Source organism: Talpa europaea, assembly GCF_964194135.1.
Source record: "Talpa europaea genome assembly, chromosome: 4".
Taxonomy (NCBI): domain Eukaryota; kingdom Metazoa; phylum Chordata; class Mammalia; order Eulipotyphla; family Talpidae; genus Talpa; species Talpa europaea.
Genome location: NC_140070.1, coordinates 92,632,243 through 92,656,952, shown reverse-complemented (window position 1 = coordinate 92,656,952; position 24,710 = coordinate 92,632,243). Strand labels below are relative to the sequence as shown.

Sequence of the window (24,710 nt, the reverse complement as noted above, 5' to 3'; positions counted from 1 at the left end):
AGGTTAACAATGTATAAGAGTAAAGAGCTGAAAGTTAAATATGTGAGTCGACTGTCCTTTTATACCACATGAATGTAAAAACCAGGAGCTTTTTATTTTAGTAATAATTTATGGAAAGAAAGAATGTGTTTGCATAGGAGGTTATGTCTGGGTCTGATTTTTTAACTACCTCAGCCTGGAGACATACTAGAATGAGTATGTCATACTAGAATTTGGAGGCTTCATTTTTCAAATCAAACTAGCCACCTTGACAATGCAAAGAGTTTGTTTCTCAATCTTCAAAGTAAATCCATTCATCCCTAACAGTCTAGTGACCAATGCTTGCCTAGTTGAAATGTGACTTGGAGGGATAAAAACATAACGATATAATTTGTCAGTGGATGTAATAATAACTAACAAGCTGCCATGGTTTTGCACGCATAGCCAGTTGGATCCCCATCACAGCACTTGAAGTATTATTTCCCCACTTTAGTTATGAGAAAACTGAGATCCTGAGAAGATAATCTCTTACCTCACAGTCAGGAGAGTAGGACATAATGCTATCATTTGAAAAAATCTAAGGTTATTTTGAGATTTAAGAATAGTGGAAGACATTTAGTACAGTGATGAGGGGCATGCCATAGCTTGTCAACAAAAAATGCTTCAAAACTTAGTAAAATGGAGCAGCAATTTCAGGAGAGAAGGGGAAGCTAAAAACAGCACAGAAAGGATGATTTGGGCTTGGAAGAAAACATGGAGAAAACCTGTTATCAGCCTGCAGGTTTTTCAGCTCTTGGCCTATGTATCCCCTAGATCTCCTACCCTAGCACTAGTCACAGACAAGACCACACAAAGGGCAACTGGATAGTGACTTTTGCCAATAAAGAGTGCTAGCACCCGCAAATACCCTGGGCCCTTAGTAGATTTGTGAAAGAATAATCTATCTTCTTATTAGCAGAAGAGTGAGATTAACGAGAATTCAAAAGACCAACAGAAATTGAAGGCTGTCAGGGCTAAAGAAAGCTGACACATCATAGCGCCTTGTGCCAAACTTGGTGCCAGTGGGGAGTGCTGAGGTCACCCCCCAGATGTCTTGGCTGGTATCAGAAAGCTTCAGAAAGAGCCAGTTGTTTAAATTCTTTTCATAATTCTGGGCCAGAAATTGTTAATTCCAGAAAGAAAGTGTAGCAGGGAAGAGGGACTTTCAGACCAAAACTAACTTCTAGACTCTAATTTATGGCACAATTGCCAGGTGTGAGCATCATCCTTCTATTTGCTAACACAACTTTGAAGACTTACATTCAGCTCAGGTCTCGTGGCCAGGACTCAGCATGAAGGAGACAAAATAATAGTAATGGAGAATGATTACAGAGGATTATGTCAGGGCATGTGACATCCATGAGTGGTATGTTTTGGGAAGAAGCACTGTGAAAAATTGAATATTGAAACTAGCAGTTGTCAGAATTCTTTTTCCCATATTCCCCATGTTCCTGTTTAGTTTTATAATAAACATCAATTACCCAGTAGGAGAGGAAAGATCCAACATCCATTATGAGACATCTGGCTTTAGACACTGTTTTGTGAATGAGAACCAACCTGTAAAGCCCAATCTGTGTGGCCTCTGTTCTCTGGTTGTCTCAGGCAGTCTTGCGACCAGAGAAAGAAATCACTTTGAATTTTTCTTTATGATTATATTTACAGTATTGCCTAAGACTTCTGTGCTGCATAAACTTCTTAGTCAATGATCCCACTGAAATGTGAAATGCACCTATAATTAGCAAAAGTCTCATCCCATCTCTGAGGTTGCATTTGGGCCTGGAGAAATGGTACCACATAGAAAGTACAATGCAGAGGAGCAGAGACCTGGGTTTACTCCCAGCTCTTTGCCGATGAGGTCACTTATTTGTGACTGAGATGAGCTTCAGCAGCTGTCTCACTCTTAGGCTGAGTTGCCTTAGGCTGGTTGTCTTTCGAATGATGAATAGCCTTAGATCATCTCCAGGGGGCCTGGTAGTGCTAAGACTCTGGTGCTGAACTTCAGTTGACATCTGACAAGAGACTCCTGGGCTCATCTTCAGTTTTTCCTTTCTATAATGACATGTAGTTCAATAGGGGGTAGAGTGTTGAGAAGGTATTTTGGAAAATTTCCCCTGTAGACTTCAGAGGAAAGGCTTAAAGGAGATCTTTTTCCATTTCTGTTTAGTATTCCTGAGGCGTTTCTCATTACCCAGACAACAAATAAAGGCTTTAAGCATATCTTCAAAAATAGTATGGAATCCTCCCTCTCCTGTCCCCCCTGCAGGTTCCTATTGGATAAGTAAACAGGATTGATGCCAGGCACACTCCTGCAGCACTTACAAGAAGGATAATGTGGAAACTTTGCTGGAAACTGCAGGTCCATTTTGACTCATTTGCAGATCCTTTGGAGAAATTCTCCACTTTCATTGAGGAAAAGAGGCACACATATAAAAATATACATGCTACCTACCTACTTGCTCACCCATACAGACCACTGCTTACTCTTTTCACCAGTCATTCTTGCAAATCATAAACTATTTTGTGGCAGAAGCTTCTGAGGCAAATTCTCAAGCTCCTTGGACCTTAGACTTACAACCATAGCCAGACTCTAACTTCCTTTTTATATAAGTGTCTGCATTGTTATCTCAATGATCTACGTTTTTTTTCATTTTTTCATTTTAATATTTATCATTTTTTAGAAAATATTTTCTTCCCCCCACCCCCTCAGATTTAGTCCCCATAGAATCTCCTTCCCCAAGGCACCTGTGCACCATCACCACATCCTCTGTGCCCCTCCCTCCCTCCTTCTGATCCCTCTTGCTCCTCCTCCCCTGCAGTATGTCTCTGGTTTATAATTATCTGTTTTTGCTTTGTTGTGTTTTGTACTGTTTCAATGATCTACGTCTGAACAACAGTCCACCCTGATGCTGTGGGTTGATGGGAACATTCCCCTGCTGGGTTCACCTGGCACCCTCATATCGATGCATTGCCCAGAGGAATGGCTGGCCCCAAAAGATCCCTGATGCCTTTGCTGGTGTCTGGCAGTGGTCCTGGCTAATGGTTGGGAAAACCTGGTTCTTCTCCCTGAGACTTCTTGTCGTTTATATGCTGAACCAAATTCTGACGCGATGGTGTCAGGGCATCATTTCAAGGGAGTAAAGTAGAACTTGTTGCTCAATCTCAAAAGGTGTACATTACTTAGGCTGTATTCATTAGTCAAAGCAAGTCACAACTCAACAGCCAGATCAGACTGAAGCGATAAGGAAACACCCCATACCTTAAAGGGAAATGAAACAAAGTAGCTACCTGGTCAAGGAGACTAGGTCGGAAAAAGAGAGCGATAAGGGATTGGGGGAGGGAAGAGAAAGATAAAAAGATATGTGGACAAGAAAAAAAGGTGGAGAGAGGTTGAAAAAGAAAGCTTAAGTTCATGGCCAGGGAAAGATTAGGGGGGGTTGGAGAATTAATGTTGTCTGGGTGATTATGTAGAACTAGACAAGAACATGGGGTAATGAGAACCAGAGAGACTGAACAACTCACTGCTGCCTTTGCAGTGTGCCAGAATTGGCCCTTTTCAACCCAAACTCAGTGATTGTGCTTTGTAAAGTGGAATAAAGTTCTGAATCCTCATTGTATATTTCAACAGAAAGAGAGACTTAAGTTGAAGTGGATAGAACTAGAAAGGTGATTTTTTATGCCAACATTCATTCATTTTTTTTAGTCAGCCAACCACCAACTACTGACATGTAACATATGCCAGACATTGTATGGGTATCAGAGATACAGCGAATTAAGAAATTTTTCTTGTTCTCAAGCAATAAAATCAGCGAGGCATTCAGTGCTAGGGAGAAGAGACAACTGCTCAGGAAGAGGCACTTGCTGGTGTCTAATTATGCAGACTATGAACTATGATGTGCCCACAGTGAGACCTTTACTTTGTAAATCATTTGTGGCATTAAACATGTCTCGGTGCTAAGAATAAACCAGTTAGAAACTTGACATTATTTTCTAAAAGCACAACTTAAAACCAGGAATCCCCAAACCAGAGTGTCTCGGGCTGTGTTTATTCTCAAATCACAAAAATGCTTCCAAGTTCAGGTCCAAATTTTTCCAGTACCAGCCTTCACCTGTGCGTCTCTAACCTCTAGTGTGGCACCCAGGTCACCCAGTTCAAACTTTCTCCTCCATGACGAGTCCTTATTTGGGATCTTGGTGCCCTTTTGTGTTAGCAGAATTCAGTCAGGACTACCTCAATCCTTACATTTTGACTCTGAAGGGTGAATCTTCTCAGCCCTGAAAGTCTGATTCTGAAGACAAGATTCTAAAGAAATTGAACTTCAAAGTGAATGTGTTGGAGTCTCTTTCTATCCTTTTCCTCACAGGAAACCCTGTGGCCACTTTATAAATTGTCCTCTTCTCCCAGCAACCAGCTCAGCATCCCAAGAATCTGAAGAGTAATGTGAAATAAAAAAGCAGCCAGGTATTCCCCAATCCTGGGTCTCCCAGTTTATTCCTGATCAGTTTAACTTGAAGTAACCAAAGGGCAATATTTGCTAAACTGCTTGAGTAATTGTGGATACCCCTTCCCTACCCCTCATTTCACGGACATGAAACAGAGAAGCTTTCTGAAAAGCATTATCTGGAGGGTCACACACTCCTAGGGTATGGTGGAGTGGCACCGCACTATCTTCAAATAGAACAGTTTCCAGAAGTGTGTTCTGTTTCACAGGGGTTCCTGTTAATCTCCCCTGAGACCCACCTGCTTCCTGAATCAGGACTCTGAAGTCTTCCATAGTGTGTCTTCAGCCAGCACACAGACACAGAGAGACAGAATGACAAGTGGGGAAGAGAGCACCGAGCCACCATAGCTGCCATGCAGGTGACGCCAAGGTAAATCCGACAATGCAGAGTGGATGTGACCTTTTAAACAATTCAACTGAAACACCATGGCATTCCAGAAAAGTTCACATGCCCAGACATCTAGCCTCCCCCATGTTCATCCTCTTTCTTTCCACCTCCCCTCCACTATTTGCTCCTCCAGACACTCTCCCTTCATTCCCCCCTCCCCACTGTGCCTCTCTGTAAACAGACTCTACCTGGTCCACTCCCAACAGCTGAATCTGTTAGGCAAGAACTGCCACAATAAACACACAACACAAGAACATACTGTTGTCTTCATTAGACATTTCCAGCATCCAAGGGGAAAACAGCTTTGGACAAATCAATTCACCGAGCCATGCTGGTATACGCCTTTTGGCCACCAGAAAGCAGCTTTTCTTCTTGTCGCTGACGGGAACCTTGATGAGTAAAAAGCTGTTCTGGTCTTCCAGTTAATTGAAAGCATCAACTCATCAAATTTTACAGATCTAATTTTTTCCCTGCCTGATTATGCAGAACTCTGCAGTCTTAATTAGGTACCTATGTAACCCTTGAGTGGATTCCAAGATTATTTTTGAGGGACATTTTGCCCTATGTCCAAGCAAATACACAACTCATCTCTATTAAGGATGGGTCAACCTTTCAATTTTTATTTGCAGCTCAGTTTTCACATCTAATATCAACTTGACTCATGTACTATTTAAAGTAAATGAACACATAAGATGAAATAGTAGCATTTCAATACCTCATCAGAGAGCTCTCTTTAGTCAAAAACAAGGCTAAAAACTTGTACTTGAGAGATGTACAAACTTTCTGTGTCTCTTGGTTTTTCTTGGTCTCCTGCTAATGTATCTGGTGCACTATGTATTTTTTTTAAATGTGATTTATAGACTATAAAAATGTACTGATGTATTTACTTAAAGCATACATAAGATAGACGATGTTAAAGTATAAGAAAAATAAAGAAGAGTAGAAGCTGTTACTTCTTATAACTTAATGGACTATTTCATGCACCTGTAGGATTAGTGTCCTACATACTCCACCTCAGATATACACCTTCATTTTTAAAGGAAATTCGCTATAGTTTAGAAACATTAAAGATTGCATTTCTGTCTGTAATTCCTATCCTACTACATATTCCTACAGTTAAACAAGAGATTCTAAATAAATGACGATTGCCCTGTGATCATAAAGACAAACAGAACTCAAATTGCATCAACTTGACCATTCTTTATCATTCTATATGGCCAAACTGTATGGGGTTTGTGTTTAAAATTTGAATGCAAAGAATGTGCAAATAGAGAGGTATAATATTTTTGTTTCAGTTCAAATTTTAGTTCACAGAAAAATGTACTGAATTTAAACAATAACTTTAAAATTGACATTTGTTCTTTTTCATAGTTTTAAAATCATTTAAAAATAGCTTTTAAAATGAATCAAGAAATGATTATTACTGATCATTAAATATTACTGGAAATATATCTGTTACACAAAGGTCAGGAAAGTTAACAAAATGTTCCCCTGTAGGTGTCAAATGCACAAGGTGTTCACCACAAGCTACCAGTGTTGCCTCAAGGTGATGACCAATTACTCAGGTTCATTAGCCATTACCCAGATTCATTAACACCTGAGATGATTCTTCTCTTCCACTGGCATTCCCAATGAACTCACCTGTCCCTCTTCATAGCTTTAAACCAATGTCCTTTGGGCATCTACTTACCAGCCTATTGCATGTTTTGCCTGATTACCTAAAAACAAACCAAAAAAAAAAAAAAGCCCCAAATCTGCTTCCTCTTCCTTTACTGAATTATCTATGCTATTACATCCACCTGTGTGCTTTTTACACTCCAATTTTATATCTCTGACTCTCACATTTCCCCTGACTCTCACATCCCCAGAATGTACACCTAATTCCTTATGTCACATCTCCATGTCAATGACTAATAAGCATACGAAATTGGCCTTGATTAAATATGATAGAATGTCCCCCCAGGGGAAATAGCAAATAGATTACTCTTCAATAAGTTGTTCAGAACATGACATTGACCTTTCTCTACTCTTCTTCCTACAGCCACATAAGTAAACCCCATAAAGCAAGTCTTCTATATATTAACCGAATCCATCCAATCCCTGTTCCTTCCCTGACAACCATCAGATCCTAGAACTCTCCGAAGACTGCTTGCTGCCTGCCTTCCTTGCTCACCTGTTTTCCCTCCAGTCTCTTCCACAACAGTGATCTTAGTAAGCTTCATAAATCATCAGTTATCTTATTTCAAACCCCTGAGTAAAATGCTTTAATAATCTCTGTCAAATTCACAATAAAACCCAAAACGTTACGTTGGCTTATAAGCGCTGTATAATCTGGCCCTAGTGGTGCTTTTGATCTATTTTTGGACTTCTCTTTCCCTTACTCATGTCAGTCACTCTTGTCACACCACTTTTCTTGTTGCTCCTTTAGCATACAACCATCTCCAAGCCTTAAATTCTTTACACTTGGTTGCTCCTTAGCTGGAACTTTTGTACCAGAATTTTCTGTGCTCACCCAGTACTTCTTCAGATCATTGCTCACAAGCACCTATTTCGAGATACCTTCCTTCTCTGGATGCACTGCATTATGTACAACAGCACAGAGCATGCTCAGTTGCCTTGCCTTCATCTCTCGTTTCTTCAGGGTATTTTTCAATAGCTGACACATCACACATTTATCTCTCACATTAGAATGCAGTCTCGAGAGGGAAGAGCCCTTGTCTTCATTGCCCTCTGTGATGTTACTAGAGCTGGGATTGCAACAGAGAAGCTCTTTAGTCCTTGAAGCCACAAATTCTTAATTTACTCAACTTCTCTATCCATGCCTGGGTTCTTTCATAATCTCTATCACTCTTCCCTTCAAATTCTATCTGGTAACTAAGGAAGCATCTTTGCCTTTTTGCTTACATCCCTAAACCCCATTCTCAATGTTGCCTAAGAGAGCTATATAGAAAACATAGCTGTTCATCCAAGGGCATCAAAAAGGGGGCAATGAGAATGGCCACAGCAGAAGCAGCTTACCCACCTCTGACTGCCTCCAGTAGGTGGTCTCTGCTTCTTCCTATTGCTCTGAAGTCCCAGGATTCAGTCATGTGACCATGTGCCCAGTGCTGGAGATGAATTATCACAGCCCTGCTTCTCTTGGCCATACATATGTTCTCAATCTTTGATTCACCATTCCCAGGACTATAATGCCCCAAAAGCCTAAAATATTCCCCTAAATTTGAAACTAACTCATTTGGCAGCACAACTTGATGTGACTTAGAGTTAGGCTATTTATGGTTTTTATCCCATGTTTTGAGACTGTTCATACATTTTGAGGCAGACATTAATGTATTTGGTTATGAGATGCTGCCCCACAGCTCCTTGGTAGAATAGCATCGTATATAGACTCTGCGTTACCGTCTACATTCTGAGACACGTCTAGTCCAATGACCTTGAATAAAGATCTGTTGCTTTCTCAGTCACACATGATGGAAAGGGAGGTGATGTGGCCCAGAACTGAACAATGAAACTTAAGGAGAAATCTGCTTGAGTTTCTAGGGGAAAATCTTGTTTCCAAATGAAAAGGCAAAGTCTCCAAAGAGAATGGCCTTAACCTCAATCCTTCCTTCCTGCTCAGGGTCTGAACTGAGGATGTGATGCCTGCCACCTTGTGGAGAAAATGGGGGCAAGATCAGACTGATAAGGACCCTGCTAACCCTCCAAAAGAACCCTGCAACAAATGCCCTGCCTTGGATTAGTAACTAGTAAATTTCCTTATTTTTTAAGCTAGTGTAAGGTTTTCTATACTTTCCCACAGATGGGATTAGCCAAGGACAATAGATAGATTGTCTAAACAGGTGATAAGTAGGGCCCTCATTCAGCAGACTACAAAGCCACCAGTTCATCCTGATTAAGAATCAAACGAGAGATCTGTAACAGAACAGTCCACAGAAGTTCCTCGTGGTAGCCTTTCAAGTTGCCAAGAAGAGAGGAGATGGAACAACAGAAGGGCAAGAGGACCACCCCTGGCTGAGAGCCAAAACAAAGGCAGCTGTTGTTTATTATGGACACACTGAAGTTTATCAGTCGTGGATCACCCCCCAGTTGGCATGGTTCTTTGAGAGTGTGTTTGTCTGGGTGTGTTGGGGGTGCCCATGTCAATACCACAGGGTATAAAACATCCTTGGCTGGCCAGTCCATGCAGACATTTTTTTTTGGACATTTTCATAAGTAAGTCTGCTCTGCAGCCTCTCTCCCTGCTTCTTCAAACTGCTTAAAGAGATCCAGGCTCCTCGATACTCGATACTTCCGAAATCTCCCCATGTTTCCTTCTTCATTCCTTTCCAACCACAATGGGGCCGAGCTCTCAGCTTCTCTCCATTTTTTTCTTCCAGCCCCAGGACACTGCTTTTCTACAGGATGAAGCCAACCTCTTCGTTCCTCCTCATCCTCATCCCCCTTCTCCAGTTGATAATTTCAGGGACTTCTCAGAATTCTTTGGATTCTATAGTGGATAGAAAGATTGCAGCAGCTATCCGTGGTCTAGGTAACTGACTGGGGTTGGCGTGGGAGGAGCGGAGGGTGACCCCTGCTATGCCCTCCTGCTTCTAAGCTCTAGCTTCTCCTCTATTCCATCTTCCCAGCCTCTGGTCCACCCAAATCAAATCTTCCTGCCCAGAGCTTTGTTTTAGTCGCTATGATTTTTCAGATTCTTGGCTAAAAGTTCAGGTTTGCCTGATGATAATGAGGTGGATAACAAGGAGCAAGGAGAGGAGGAGAGTTATAGTTTCTGAATACTCATTGTGAATCAGGTATAATGCAAAGCTTTACATTGATTACTTCATTTAAATTTACAACCAATTTGGGCCTCCCCGGTGGCACAGCGGGTTGAGCGTCGCGCTGTGTGGGTGGCTGCAACCTCCGCAGTGCGGGTTCAATCCTGGCCGGTGAGGTCGCACATGGTGCAGCAGACCTCTCCTGTCGCGCCCGCTGCTCCCCTCAGCAGTGTATTTTTATCATCTGCCTGTTCTGCTCCTTGCTCTGCCTCTGGTGAATCCTCTCACCCTCCCGTGCCTCTGGCCTGTAGGGTAAGGAAAAATGTCAGGCTTTTCTGCCCTCCCGCCATCAGGATAGATGACGGAACCCTGAGGTCCTGAATGCATGCCTGATGGCGGGTACCTGGAGTAGAGGGTGGGCATAGGTAGATGGGATTCACCTGGGCTGAGACTGGGCTTTTAAGGAAGGGATCATGGGGACGCCAGCAGAAGCCAAAAGAGAAGCCAAGAGAGAAGCAAAGAAGCAGAAGCAGAGATCACCGGAGAGCCCAGATAGAGTGAGGACTTGCTGGGGGCTGGGAGGCCTGCCAGTCTCCTGGTTCCCCAGCACCCTTGCCTGCTGTGTACCTGGTAAATCCCAAAGACCTGCAAAAACCACTGAGGACTCTGACTCCTCCCTTACCTGGTCTGCTGGATCAGAAAACCTGTACCGTGTCCAGTCCTGACCCTACAGGCCTGTACCCCAGCTCTTGTATAAAAATAAATAAATCTTTGGGAAAAAATTACAACCAATTTATGAGGTAAATACAACTATTCCTTTCATTTTATAAGTGAGGAAACTAAACAGTAAAAACTAGTGAGTAGTTGGCTATGGACAAAAGTGACAGCTCTGGGGTAGGAGCAGATTTGGAAGGGGATTACGGAGACAGAGATCAAGTGCAGTATCTATTCTTCTCTCTGCCTCAGAGTCCAAAATTCCCCGTCCAAAAAGGATCTCATGTATCAGTGTCAAGAACTCAGGCAGACTGTCTACCTGCCCCACAGGTGAGTAACTCCAGGAGAAATGGTGGGTACAGCCCAGGCCGTCCTGCCCCTCCCCCAGCACCCACAGCTTTTGGGTCTCACATTTGGGTTAGCCTGGGGTTAGCCTGGGGTTCGGTCTTACGGAGCCAGATCCTTGCTCATTCTCATTTTCCTTAAGACTATTGCTAAGGAAACGGGTTTCTCCCCTTCCTGCATTCCTTTCATGACCTCATGTATCAGTTCTGTCCTCAGCTGTCCCGCTATGGTTATGTCACCTACCACCCCTCCTCTTCTTCATCTCCTTTTCCCGATATATCCCCCGATTTTTGGGGGTGGGTGCCAGCTCAGAGGCAAAGCTATCATGAATCTGAGGAGAAATAGTCTCCGAGGCCTTTTATTTTCCTGGGTTTCTTCCACAGCCCTGTACCTACTTCTGTTTGAGTAAATTTCATATTTGTTTTTACTCTTAAAGAGGGTCCTCCAAGTTGAATTAGTTTTAGGCCCACCTGGATCTTCCCCTGGGCTATACCAGGACCAAAATGGGCTACTGCTGGCTCTCGCTCCTCTGAGGCTCTGGGGTCTGTCTCGCGTGCCCTACAGGAACAGTTGCCACCAGCTGTGCTTGTGGCTATGGCTGCGGCTCCTGGGATATCCGCCATCACGGCACCACATGCCACTGCCAGTGCAATGGGATGGACTGGACCTCCGCCCGCTGCTGTCATCTGGTCTGAGGGGCGATTGAGAACCCAGCTGTGGGACCTTGATGGCCAGGAAGCCTGACTCAACTGCTCCTGTCATTGATCACAGCCCTGCTCCTTCGGTAATAAAGACAATTTTGCATTTCTCTGTATTTACACTTTTGGTGTGACAGACCCTGGTTTAGGACTCCTCCAGTCATAAAATAAATGTTTCCAGCATCCTAATTGCTCCATCTCAGCAAGATTGCAAAAAAATATGAAAAATGGGTAAAGCAAGATTGAGGCTCTAGTTGGATCATTATTTAACAAAAGGATAATAACTGTCAAGCATTTTACTTGGCACTAGAGATAAAGAGACAGGAAAGAACACATAGACCCTTATGGAGCTCACCAAGAATAGCTCTAAACAGGTGCAGGCAGACTGCCCAAGGTGTAGGCAGGCAAAGCCAGTTTTTAAAAATCAACTTTTAAATATTTGACTAGTACATATGCTTTTTCCTAAGTTCATGTGCTGGGTATCTGTTTTGATGGAGGTGATGAATTTGCCATTACTTCTCTCTTCCATAACACTGAAGCTTAACCTTGGTTGATCCTCCTGGGGTGTAAAAATACGCAGAATGTCAAAGGAATGATTCAAAATGTAGATGCCAATGTTGAGAAGCTCAGTGACTAAGCGGCAAGCTGGGAGGCTGCCAGTTTTTGACCTTCTCCATATTAAAGGAGGATTTACTACAGCTATCAATTCATAGGCCACCAAAAATATTGTGATAATAAATTGCAGTGTGACTTTAAATAAATAACTCGAAAGGAATTCAAACATATTAAATTATATTACTACAATATAAATTTTTCCTTCCCATCTACTTAATTATGGAGAAGTAGGTATCTCAAAACTTATAGCTATGAAAAGTGAAATATAGGAATATAGTTGGTCTAATTTACCTCCAGGATTATTCACTCATGGAATAGATACTACTTGGAGGAAAAAAAGCACTCCATCTCTCGAACTTGAGACATAACGTTTCCAAAATATACCATTTGTGCTTATTAATTATATATCAAAATGTGTTATAGAAGTTTTGTTCAATTTTATACTGTTAATTAGTAATAACTAAATACTCCAATTTATGGCAGTTAGAGTGAGTCATTTAAAATATAAACCAAATCACATTGCTTTCCTGTCCTAATTACACATTCTAGTGACTTTTCATTGCGTGTAAAATAAAATCCCAATTATTATCATTGAAACCCTGCATTAGGGTAATAATATTAACAATAACACTGTTATCATTGAACCCCTGCACTGATAATACTTCTGAGCTCCTTTCTGTTCCTTGCTCACTTTGCCCTGGGCACAGCTGCATTCTTAGTGTGCCTATAAACTATAGCCTCCTCCCCACTCTGTGTTTTCAAATAGTTACATGTCTCCCCACACAGTTATTTCTCAATATTGTTCAGCACCCATAATTTCCACGCCATCCTTCACTCCTAATGGGACTACTTAAGGATCTGAGGTTTTGGGCCTCCCTGGTGGCACAGGGGGTTAAGACGCAACCTCTGAAGCTATCCGCAGCCTCTGCAGCATGAGTTTGATCCTCAGCCAGCAGACCTCTCTGACTTGCCTGCTGCTCCCTTCAGCAGTATATTTCAGTCAGTTTGCCTGTTCTGTTCCCCACTCTGTCCCTGGTGAATCCTCTCACCCCACACACCTCTGGCTGTACCCCAGTTCTTAATATGCATAAATAAATAAATCTTTAAAAAAAAGGATCTGTGGTTTCTTTTCTCTCTCTCTTCCTTCTTTATTCTCCCTAACCCCTAAATTTCCTCTCTTCCATTGCTGCTAGGAAAACTGGGCAGTCATGTGCAGAATAATGAAACTAAGCCATTCTCTCACACCATACACAAAAATTAACTCAACATGGTTTAAAGACTTGGTTGTAAGACTGGAAACCATAAAATACATAGAGGAAAACATAGGCAAAACACTCTATGAATTGGCTTCAATGTCTTTACGTACTGGCCTCCAACAAAACAAAACAAAAATAAATTGGACTACATCAAACCAAAAATCTTCTGCAAAAAAACTAAGATTAAAATGAAAAGACACTATTGAATGGGAGAAAACATCTGCACCTCATACCTCTGACATGGATATGATGTCTAAGATATACAAAGAACTCATACCATTCAACAAAATGAAAATAAATAACCCAATCACAAAATGAGCAGAAGAGCTGTTATGTAGACACTTCTCCAAACAAGACAGACAGATGGCCCGCAGACAGATGAAAAAATGGTCATCATCACTTACCAGGGAAATGCAAATAAAACCACAATGAGATACTCTCTCACTCCCATCTCCACATCTGGAAAATGGGATGGCAGTAATGTATTCCTCATAAGGATGGTGTAGGATTAAACAGATATGTAAAACATTACATAAATATTGGCTTTACTTATGTAATTAGAATATACTTAGAATGTCATTTCCCAAAGTACTAGTTCAGGGCCCAGCATAAAGTGAGTGCTGTAAAGTAGTATTCATCTCTCCAAAGATACAGCTTCAAAAACATTGCTCCGCTATTGCCATTAATCTCTTTCTTGTCTACACCACACCACTGCCTTTTCAGCTGCGAACAGTAGTGAATCTGGCAGAATAAGGCCTTCATGAAAAGCAAGGAGATCAAGCAAGGAGTTGAGGAGCAGTGCCAGGGATCTCTCCATTTATCATTCCAGAAAAGATAAAGAAGACGTTTCTGAAGCATTAACTTATGAGCCTAGAATTCTAAATTACATCACCTATAAATCTAAACTCCCCTTGAGAGAGACTTATACCTGAGCTCGAGGGCTGAAGAATAATGGTATGATTTATCTGCTAGGGCCCCGTCGATGGCAGAGATCCTGGAATTAACATTAATAATCAAGGCTGCTGAGGAAGCTCTGACCACTCTATCAGCTCCAGGTGTTTTATCTGGCTTCAGTGAGGGTGCCAGAGACAGGAAATTTTTTGGTTATTGTTTTTCTGGTTTGGGATTACCAGGTACAAGACCTGCCCCAGCAAGTCTTCACTCTGGGCTCTCCGGCCTTCTCACGTTCTCTCTGCTCTTTTCATGGCTCTGCTTCTCTCTCGGCTCCTCTGCTTCTTTCTCGGTTTCTGCTGGTGACCCCGCGACGCCACCCCTAAAAGCCCAGTCTCAGCCCAGATGAATCTCACCTACATAGGCCCACACCCTACTCCAGGTGCCCGCCATCAGGCATGCATTCGGGACCACAGGTTTCCGTCATCTATCCCAATGGTGGGAGGGCAGTAAAACCTGATACTTTTTACCTTACCCTACAATATAATATCTTAAAAACTCTGTGGGGAAAATGTTGTAATTCTCCCTCCAACAAATATCACAAATATTTAGGAAATAAAATATGTTTCTTTCAAGTGCATGTGGCATATTTCTGTTTTAGGAAGTTGCAATTTATTTGGGGCCTTATTACATACAAGCAGTTAAGTATGTTAACTGATTTGATGTCATCCATCAGACTCCCTTCCTTCTTTTCTTCCTTCCTTCCTCCCTCCCTCTCTCCCTCCCTCATGCTCTATTGATAGCTCTTCTGATATCATTCCTCTGTCTTCGAGGCCAGGCGCAGAAAGCAGATGGCAGGTACAACTTGCTGAGGGCTGAAGTCTGGTCTCAGCAAAGTTGGTATCACAGTGACAAAATTCACTTCAGCTGACCTGCAAATGCTGCTCCTGGTTTCTGCCAACATTGTAGAGGAGCAGAAAGAGCCTGGTGAGATCAGACTGACTGGACCTCAAATTTTAGAGAAGTCTTTTCACTTAAGTTTTCTTATCCTTAAGATGTAGATAATACTTCCTATCTCACAGCAGGTTCTCACAACTAAAGACTGTTGAGAATATTAAGTTACATAACAATCCTGCAACGTATAGATTTAAAAAATGCTTCTGTTCCACCTCCAACCTAATGCTCTGGTAACTTCAGCTGAGTTCCCAGCCACCTGCTTCAGCGCAGTAATGGTCACATGGCACTGAGCTCAGTAGCTGCACATCCTCCATCTGGAAGGACCCAGCATTATAAGCCTATTTTCCAGCTATTGTGCTAATTGCTTGGTTATATGATATATAGAAAAGTGAATGCAAATCTGTGTCTTGATGAATGCCTGCCCATTGAATATGCACCTATTTATCACAGGATGGCATTGATAATTTTTCCCAGAAAGAAATGTTTCTGATTTACATATGTGTGGCTGATGCATGAAGTGGGTTTTATAAATCACTATGTCATCAACCACCAAAAAATGCCCTCTAGTCATATTAAAAAGAGCCCATGACAAGGGGCCTATCAAATTGAATGGAAAAGCCATAAAACCATCAGTTCATTTGACATAAAACTGATATATTATGTGATAATGCTTCAAGTAGAACCCAGGACCCTATTCATCACGCGAGTACTCCTCGGCTGGGTTCTGAGCTGTGTTAATGAAAGCATCACGCTCAATTCACGCGAGCCAACTGCAGTCCCCAGTCAGCACTGGGGACCTACATGCCAGAAAATGTTCTGTTGAAATCGTTTTCCTTCACTAATGAACTTTCCTAGGAGAAAAGTTACATCAGAGCAGAGGTCACATACCCGCTGGGGCTAGTTTCTTCATAAGTAAACCGTCAGACTAGACCCAGGGCTCTCCAAGAGGGAACTGCATCTGACCTATCTGGCTCTCTATAAAAGGGCAGTGGGCGGTGCCCCATCTCGGGCAGAAATCAGGCATCCTCAGCTTCAGAAAATCACTCACTGATTCTGATGATCCTCTGGGGTTTAGCCTTTTCCCTCAGTGTTATCCCGGGACTAATAGCACCAGCATCTTCTGGGAGCTTCTTAGAAATGCAGAATCTCAGACCTATGGAATCAATCTGAATTTTAACAAGATCCCCAGTGATTCAATGCATATTAAGATTTCAGCAGCTTTTACAATAGTGTTTCACAACCTTGGCCCCATGTGATGTTTAATCGCCTGGGTAAGTTTCAACTATTCCAAGACCCAGCTGTGCCATGACTCAATTAATTCAATTAAAACCTCTAGGAGGTGGGCCCTGGCATCAAGTTTTTTTTGGTCGCTGTTCCCCAGGTGATTCTAATGTGTAGCCAGGTTGGACACCCACTAGTTTTAGACTTCATTTACAGCATGCACCTGAGGCTTCAGCTAGTGTCCTGCAAGCTGGAGTAGGATGACAGAGAGCGCAGAATCACTGGCTTAACAAGGGGGCTTCAAACATCACCAGAGAGGAGAGGCTTCCTTCTCAGCGCCTCATGCCAGGCATCACTTCATTCTTTTGTGCATACCTACAGGACAACCGTCAGGTAGGAAATGTTTAACATTTTTAAATGGATAAAATGGCTGTTTAGAGTGGTTTAGTGCTTGGCCAAAGGTTGTGTAGCTGCTAAATGGCTCTCGTCCCACTTCAGAGCTGTGCAGTTGTGTTGCTCTGAGGTCCCGCTGCTGTGGCATCAGGAAACAGGAGATTTGGAAACATAGTTTCAGGAGTGATAGGTAGAGATAGGGTGGTGCCTTTTCCTGAGTCAACCTGTGGGTAACATCAGAATGAAAGGTGAGGAAAGGGTCAGACTTGAAGCTTCTGGGGAAATGAAAATGAAAACCAGAGACACCTAGAGCCTCCCAGCCGGTGGGATCCTGGTTGGAACTTTTGTCTTTGTGTTACTGCTCCTTTGACTTAGTATAGAAAGACTGCACTGCTGTGTGAGGTTTGCCGCTCTTTTAAAAATAAAAACTTAAATATAATTGACACACAAACTATATAAAGAGTTTACAGTGTGATGAATTTTGCACATGCTTATGAAACCTTTACCACAATGAAGATTGTGAAGATCTCTGCCATCCCAAATATAAATTTGTGCTTCTTTGTAATAACATCATCCTCTCCCACCCTCCCCCAGTAACCATTAATCAGCTCTGCCAATATAGATAAGTTTGCATTTCCTAGATTTTTATACAAATGGAATCCTACAATAATGTTGTTTCTTACTCTGACTTCCTTCAATCAGTATAATTATTTTGAAATTCACTCCAATTATTGCATGTATTATGCTTGGCTTTTTCTAGTTTTAAAAATTACTGAAATAACCTTACATTATAGCATTGTGGAAGTTTCAGGTATGCATAGTTATCAATTAAGATCTGTATATACTACAGAAAGTTCATCAGCAGAGGTCCAGTTCTGTACTTCACCATACAATTGACCCTGTTTAAACAACACTCATCTGCTTTGCCCTTCTTTTTGATAACCACTAATTTGGTCTTCAGTCTGAAAGTTTATTTTTAGTTCATTAGTTTATGTGCCACACACATATGAATGAGACCATATGATATTTCTCTCGTAACTTATTTCACTAAGCATAATACTTTCAGGTCCATCCATAGTTTTGCAACTGGCAAGGTGTAGAGGCAGGAATGGACACTGAGCAGGTTTTCTGATCCAGCAGACCGGGTAAAGGAGGAGTCAGAGTCCTCAGTGGCTTTTGCAGATCTTTCATTTAGATTTACCAGGCACATGGCAGGCAGAGGTACTGGGGGGCCTGGAGGCTGGTAGGCCTCCCAACCAATTCTCACTCTATCTGGGCTCTCCGGCGTTCTCTCTGCTTCTCTGCTATCGACTTCTCTGCTTCTTTCTCGGCTTCTTCTGGCATCCCCGTGATGCCGCGCTTAAAAGCCCAGTCTTAGCCCAGGTGAATCCCATCTACATATGCCCACACCCTACTCCAGGTGCCCGCCATCAGGCATGCATGCAGGACCACAAGTTTCCATAATCCATCCTAATGGCGGGAGGGCAGAAAAGCCTGACACTTTTTTCCTTACCCTACACAAGGTTTCATGCTTTTTTTTTCATAGCTGAATAATATTCCATGTATACCACATCTTCTTTTATCCAATCATCTGTCAATGAGCATTTAGGTTGTTTTCAGTTCTTGGTTGTTGTAGATAATTCTGTATTAAATAGGAAGGTTCAGAACTTCAAATTACTGTTTTTGTATTTTTTGAGATAAATACCCAGAAGTGGGAAAACTGCTTTATATGGATTTTTAATTTTTTGAAAACTCTCCATACTGCTTTCCATACGGCTGCAACAATTCACATCCATGAACTGTGTACAGAGCCTCCTTTCTCTCCACGCCCTCTCTAACACTTGTTATTTCTTTTTTTTTTTAAAGGAGAACTCTTTTTTTGTTTGTTTGTTTATTTATTTATTTATTTATACAAGCACTGGGTACAGTCAGAAGCGCGGGAGGGTGAGAGAATTCACCAGGGCCAGAGCAGGGAACAGAGCAGGCAGAAGGACCGAAGTACACTGCTGAGGGGAGCAGCGGGTGGCAGGAGGGGTCTGCGTGCCATGTGGAACCTCCTCCTGTGGCCGGGGAGCAGCCGGGATCGAACCGGTGCTGCAGAAGCTGTGGGCAGCTTCGCAACCCAGCGCTCAACCGCTGCGCCACCGGGGAGGCCCCACACTTGTTATTTCTTGTCTTGTGAGTGCCTGTGTATGTGTATGGTTCCCACAGAGCTGAATCCCCTTTATTTACCCAAGTCCCACAACAAATTCCTGGACAAAATAGAGCAAGATCATGATTCTTGCTGCCTGATCACGATGTCATTCTCTGCACGATTAACTGCTGGTTGTGCAGACATTGCTTGTCTTCTGTCAGTGTCCACAACTGCTTTGGATGGACACTAACTGAGTAAGGATGTCCAGCTGGCACACCGTGTGCTCCAGCTTCCTTGTCTGGGGCCTCCTATTGTCTGGGGCTTCCTAGTGGGCTCCTGGGGCTGGGTTGCCTGACTCCTGCTGCTGGTGGCTTAGGGAAATCCTCTTCTGGCAGGTTCCCAGTGGAGCTTGGGCATCAGATGCCTAGTGGCTCAGGGCCTCTGTGCTTTTATGATTTCTCCATAACTGACAGCCTCAAGTTACTCTTCCACACCATCACATATTCATCAGAATCTCCAGATGCAAAATACTATCCTGTTCTTGAGAAGGCAACAGTGATGGTTGGGCCATGATGCCCACGGAGTGTGTAGGACAGCCAGTCCTCCATATGGTCCAGAATCCTCAGGGTGGAGTCACTGGAGGCCACAACCAGGTAGTTTCTCTAGGAATTCCAAGTCCTGGTGAAAATGTGTGTGTTCTAGGTGCAGCCAGTGGAAATGATCTTGGGACATGACTGCCACCAGGTGGCCCACTGCTGCCATTGAGTGAGCAGGACCCCATCCTTCTGTCCCTGCAGCCCCTATCAGTTGCTGCCCACCCAGCTTCCTTGCTCCCTCCTGTGGAGGAACACAGGCCTACAGCTGAGCCAGAGCTCTAGTAGAGGGGTGGCTGGCAGCAGAGACTGAGCAGACTGACCTCTTAAAGTTTATTTTTTTTTAAAAGGTTTTATTTATTTATGCATACAAGAGCTGGAGTACAGGCCAGAGGTGTGGGGGTGGGTGAGAGGATTCACCAGAGACAGAATGGGGAACAGAACAGACAGCTTGACTGAAATACACTGCTGAGGGGAGCAGCGGGCAAGTCAGGAGAGGTCTCCTGTGCCATGTGGGTTAGCTCCCTGGCCGGCCAGGGACTCGAACTCGTGTTGCAGAGAGCTTCATAGTTTGCGTCTTAACCCTTTGCGCCACCAGGGAGGCCCTTTAAGGTTATTTCAATGATAGTTTTTGAAATCTTTATTTGTTACAAAGATATACTCTTCCACATCGATGGGGTTGGTTCCTGGAGAGTCTGTCATTCTCTTCTTGGGATGCCACATTATCTTGAGACCTCACGTGCCCAGGTATTGTCTGTTTCTGCCTGCCCATGGGAAATCTGGATCAGTAGCTTAGACTTGAGCTACCTATATTTTACTTTTCCAGTAGGTGGCACTGTAACTTTGATTTTATTGATTCTTGCTGTAGGTGTGTAGGATAAAATCAGGGTAGTGGAGGCACCCAGAGGGGGCCAGTCACTGTTCAGAAACTGTCTGGGGTTTGTTTATGGCACCACTGTTAATCCCCCACTCTGGGGTCCCATTATCTGGGACTCAGCAATCTACCTGCTGTTAGTGCATTTCACGGCACCAGCACAGGTCCCCTGCCATCCAGGAAGGAGCATGGTGTAGAGTGATTTCTCTGTTGTCCTCTTCCTGAGGTTCCAGACCATCTGAAGCACCTGAGCTCCTCCCCTTTGGGCTTAATTTGAGCCAAAGTTATGTGCCTCCAACCTTCACTGCTCTCCCCTCCCCAGAACCCTTGGCTAGCAACTTGACCATCTCTGCCTCCAGACTGCTACCTCCCTGAGTTTCTTCCCTTATACCTTTCATCGCAGCGATGCATGTCTCTCTGCTGCATTCCCTCTGCAGCAGTCTGCTGGGCTCAGATATGCTGAAGGTGCTTCCATTTCACCACCATGCTGAAGGATTCTTCGTGGTGCTCTGTGCCTGGATAATTTTTAATTTTCTCTTGGAAGGAAAACAAGGAAGGAAAGCACCTCTGTTGCCAACTTGGTGACATCAAAAAAACCACCATCTGACTTATAGTCAGTTGGTTAGAAGATCAGGCCATATACTGCAGTTGTGTTTGGCATCTGAAGTTATGGAAAAGTCTCAAGTCCTTAACCTGTGGGATCTGATGCTACCCAGATAGATAGTGTCAGAGTTGAGTTAAATTTGCAGGACAGCCAAGAGTATCCATTGGAGGCCTGAAAAGTTGCTTGGCATGTGTACATGAGCAAAGGATTAAGAATAATCTTTAAATTCTTTTATTAGTGCTATAGTTTTCACACAGTGATATTTTATATTAAATAAAAAATTATTTTTATAAAAAAACCATCCCTTTTGTTATTGAAACAAAAAAAATCAAATATTTGGGAATAAATCTAACAAAAGAGGTAAAGGACCTATACAAAGAAAACTATAAAACACTGTTAAAAGAAATAGAAGAAGACACAAAGAAATGGAGAGACATCCCCTGCTCATGGATTGGAAGAATAAACATTATTAAAATGGCCATCCTTCCAAAAGCAATATACAGATTCAATGCTATTCCAATCAAAATTTCAATGTCATTCTTCAAAGAAATAGAACAATTATTGATGAAATTCATATGGAATCACAAAAAACCCCGAATAGCCAAAGCTCTCCTGAAAAAAAAAGAAGGGAATGGAGGCATCACACTCCCAGACTTCAAACTATACTACAAAGCCATAATCATCAAAACTGCATGGTATTGGAACAAGAACAGACACACAGACCAATGGAATCGAATAGAAAATCCAGAAATAAACCCACAGATTTATGGTCAACTAATCTTTGACAAAGGAGCAAAGACTATGCATTGGAGCAAAGAAAGTTTGTTCAATAAATGGTGCTGGGAAAACTGGGTCGCTACATGCAAAAGAATGAAGCTTGACCACTACCTCACACCATACACAAAAATCAACTCAAAATGGATTAAAGAACTAGACATAAGACCTGAAACCATAAAATATATAGAAGGAAATATAGGCGAAACACTACGTGATTTGCACATCAAAGACATCTTTACAGACACATCACCCAAAGCAGTGATAGTGAAGGCAAAGATAAACAGCTGGGACTACATCAAATTAAAGAGCTTCTGCACAGCAAAAGAGACAATAACAAAAACAAAGAGAAACCCCACCAACTGGGAGAACATTTTTGCACACAACACTAATGATAAAGGACTGATCACAAAAATCTGCAAAGAGCTGATGAGACTCAACAACAACAAAGAAAATAATCCAGTCAAAAAATGGGCAGAAGAGCTAAAAAGAAACTTCTCTGAAGAGGAAACGCAAATGGCCAACAGGCATATGAAAAAATGTTCAACATCACTTGTCATCAGGGAAATGCAAATCAAAACTACCATGAGATACCATCTTACACCAGTGAGAATGGCACATATTAAAAAAAACTAGCAACAACAAATGTTGGCGAGGGTGTGGAGAAAAAGGAACTCTTCTGCACTGTTGGTGGGAGTGCAAACTGGTCCAACCACTGTGGAGAGCTGTGTGGAGATTTCTGGACCTACTAAACATAGAGCTTCCATATGATCCAGCAATTCCACTCCTAGGTATTTACCCAAAGGACACAGAAACATCAATTCCAAAGAACACCCGCACCCCTATGTTTATAGCAGCACTGTTTACAATAGCTAAGCTTTGGAAACAACCCAAATGCCCAAAAATAGATGACTGGATCAAGAAGATGTGGTACATATACACCATGGAATATTACTCAGCATTCAAAAAAGATAAACACATGCAATTTGCAGCAACATGGATGGCGCTGGAAGGGATCATGCTCAGCGAAATAAGCCAAAAAGAAAAAGAAAAATACCGGATGGTCTGACTCATAGCAGGAATCTAGAAAACTTAAATAAGGGACCAGGAAAATGAATATAAGAAAGTGAAAATCAAAATCAACAAAAAACTATGAACCAGAGACACTTTTATGGGGGCGGGGGCGGGAGGGGAGGGATTGGGGTCAGAATGGGGGGGCTGCAATTGTATGGGGAATATAACAATAAAATATAAAAAAAAATAAATAAAATAAAAAATTATTTTTAAACAAGATTATACACACATAAAAGTTAAAATAGAAAATACTCTAGGGATTAGAACTATGGTGATACATTATTTTTTCTCCTTTATTTCTGCAGTTTGAAATATGCTATAGTCAACATACCTTTCTTAATTAAAACAAACAAACAAACAAACAACCTGACACAATTTGAGAAGTAAAGTTTTGCAAAATAGTTTTCAGTAAAAGTTTGTGAAAGCTGTAATAAGTTGGCATGCAGCCTCATCTTCAGTGGCTGCACCTTATTGCCCTAATGTCTGCCTTCAATGAACTTTGACCATTCAGGGAACTAAGTAAGACAGTCAGCCTGCTTCCTATCTGCAAGGCAGAAATGCAGACTTGTGCTTATTCAAACAGGGATGATGTTATGGTATAGACTGGGAAGCACTGATGCTGACAATGAATGAAAAATACTCAGCTTTGTATTTCCTTCAGTGTTTTTTGGCAGTTTTGTGGCATTTTATATGTAGGCCCGGGAGGGGAGAAGACAACTGGCAGATATCTACTTATCAAGAAGTAGTTGGAGAGAAACCTGAGTAAATGTCCAAACATGGTTTTGGAAAATAGGTTTCATCAAACTTAATAAATTATACCTTGGTTTCATTTTCATCCTTGTCATAATTTTTAGTCTATTTCATATATTGAAATCCTGAAAAGTCAATTGCTTTGAAGCCTTAACACTTTTGACTTATGCTTTGCACAGTCTTATTTTTAGGAACCCAAACAAGTTTTATTAAATGTGCTGAGGGAAAATTGGCAGGCCCGGGAAAAGGCTCAGGGGTTACCAGCTGAGTAGGGATTATTATAATAGTGGTAAGTCCAATTAAATGCACTGTCCATAAGTGATATAAAAATTGCACTAATGCTTAAGTTTTCATTTAGAGAGCAGAAAGTCATCTGTGGGCTATGACTGAAAAGAACTTTCTAAGGATTATTTACTGTTGAACCACTGTCCTTGTTAAAAATGGGTAATCTGTCCTCTTATGTAAATTATGCTTGGTTCACAAGGCTCATATACTCAACACACATTTATTGAGTACCTACTTTGTACCAGATCTCTTAGGTAATGGGTGGACAATGATAAACAAGTCAGCCAAAATTCCTGCTCTCAGTTGTGACCCTTACATGAAATTCTTTTTCTCCCTTGAATTCTGATATCTTCTGCATTTGAACTCTCATTACCTGCTTCATCAAACCACTTCCTATTGGTCTTAGTCTTGCCTAGATTCTGCCCTCTATTATTCATTAATTATGTGTGGATAATTATATATGAAAAAAATTCCTGCTTCTATGAATCTTATAATAAAATTAAAGAGTAAACAAAAATTTCAGATAATAAATTCAGGTGTATTTTCATTATGCTAGTCAAGTAGAATACTTTTTTTTAAATGGACAGTGGGCTTTTTAATGATTTGTCACAACTTGTTTTTGCATGTTTGTGAGAAATACTGAATAACTATGCTGTGCCCTTAGTGCACCACAAGTGGCAAGCGGTGTTATCACCTTACTAGTAATAGAGACATCGATCACATGGATCAGGTGGCTTCCACAAGGTTTCTGCGCATAAAATCGTCAATATTCCAGTCAAGGAAAATACTTTAAGGTCACATTTACACAGAGAACTGAGAGAGTTAAACATGCAATGCCGGGGACCAGCCTCTGGCAAAATGTCGTGTCAG

At 42.0% G+C, this 24,710-nt stretch overlaps 2 protein-coding genes across 2 annotated transcripts in view; one reads left to right on the top strand and one right to left on the bottom strand.

Annotated features, from left to right (window-relative positions):
• TRAT1 (T cell receptor associated transmembrane adaptor 1) overlaps positions 1-4,790 on the bottom strand; it is a gene marked incomplete at both ends in the record, with an annotated part of 63,050 nt that extends 58,260 nt beyond the window's left edge. Inside the window, one exon of the mRNA XM_084232650.1 lies at positions 4,589-4,790. Coding sequence (XP_084088776.1) covers positions 4,589-4,790 — 202 coding nt within the window. The remainder of the gene's footprint in view (positions 1-4,588) is intronic.
• Positions 4,791-9,306: 4,516 nt separating this feature from the next.
• Positions 9,307-11,416, top strand: RETNLB (resistin like beta; the record flags this gene model as incomplete). The annotated part of the gene is made up of 3 exons (XM_084232649.1): positions 9,307-9,433; positions 10,629-10,706; positions 11,286-11,416. 3 exons carry the CDS (start codon positions 9,307-9,309, stop codon positions 11,414-11,416), a joined length of 336 nt encoding a protein of 111 aa, XP_084088775.1.
• Between the last annotated feature and the right edge of the window lie 13,294 nt (positions 11,417-24,710).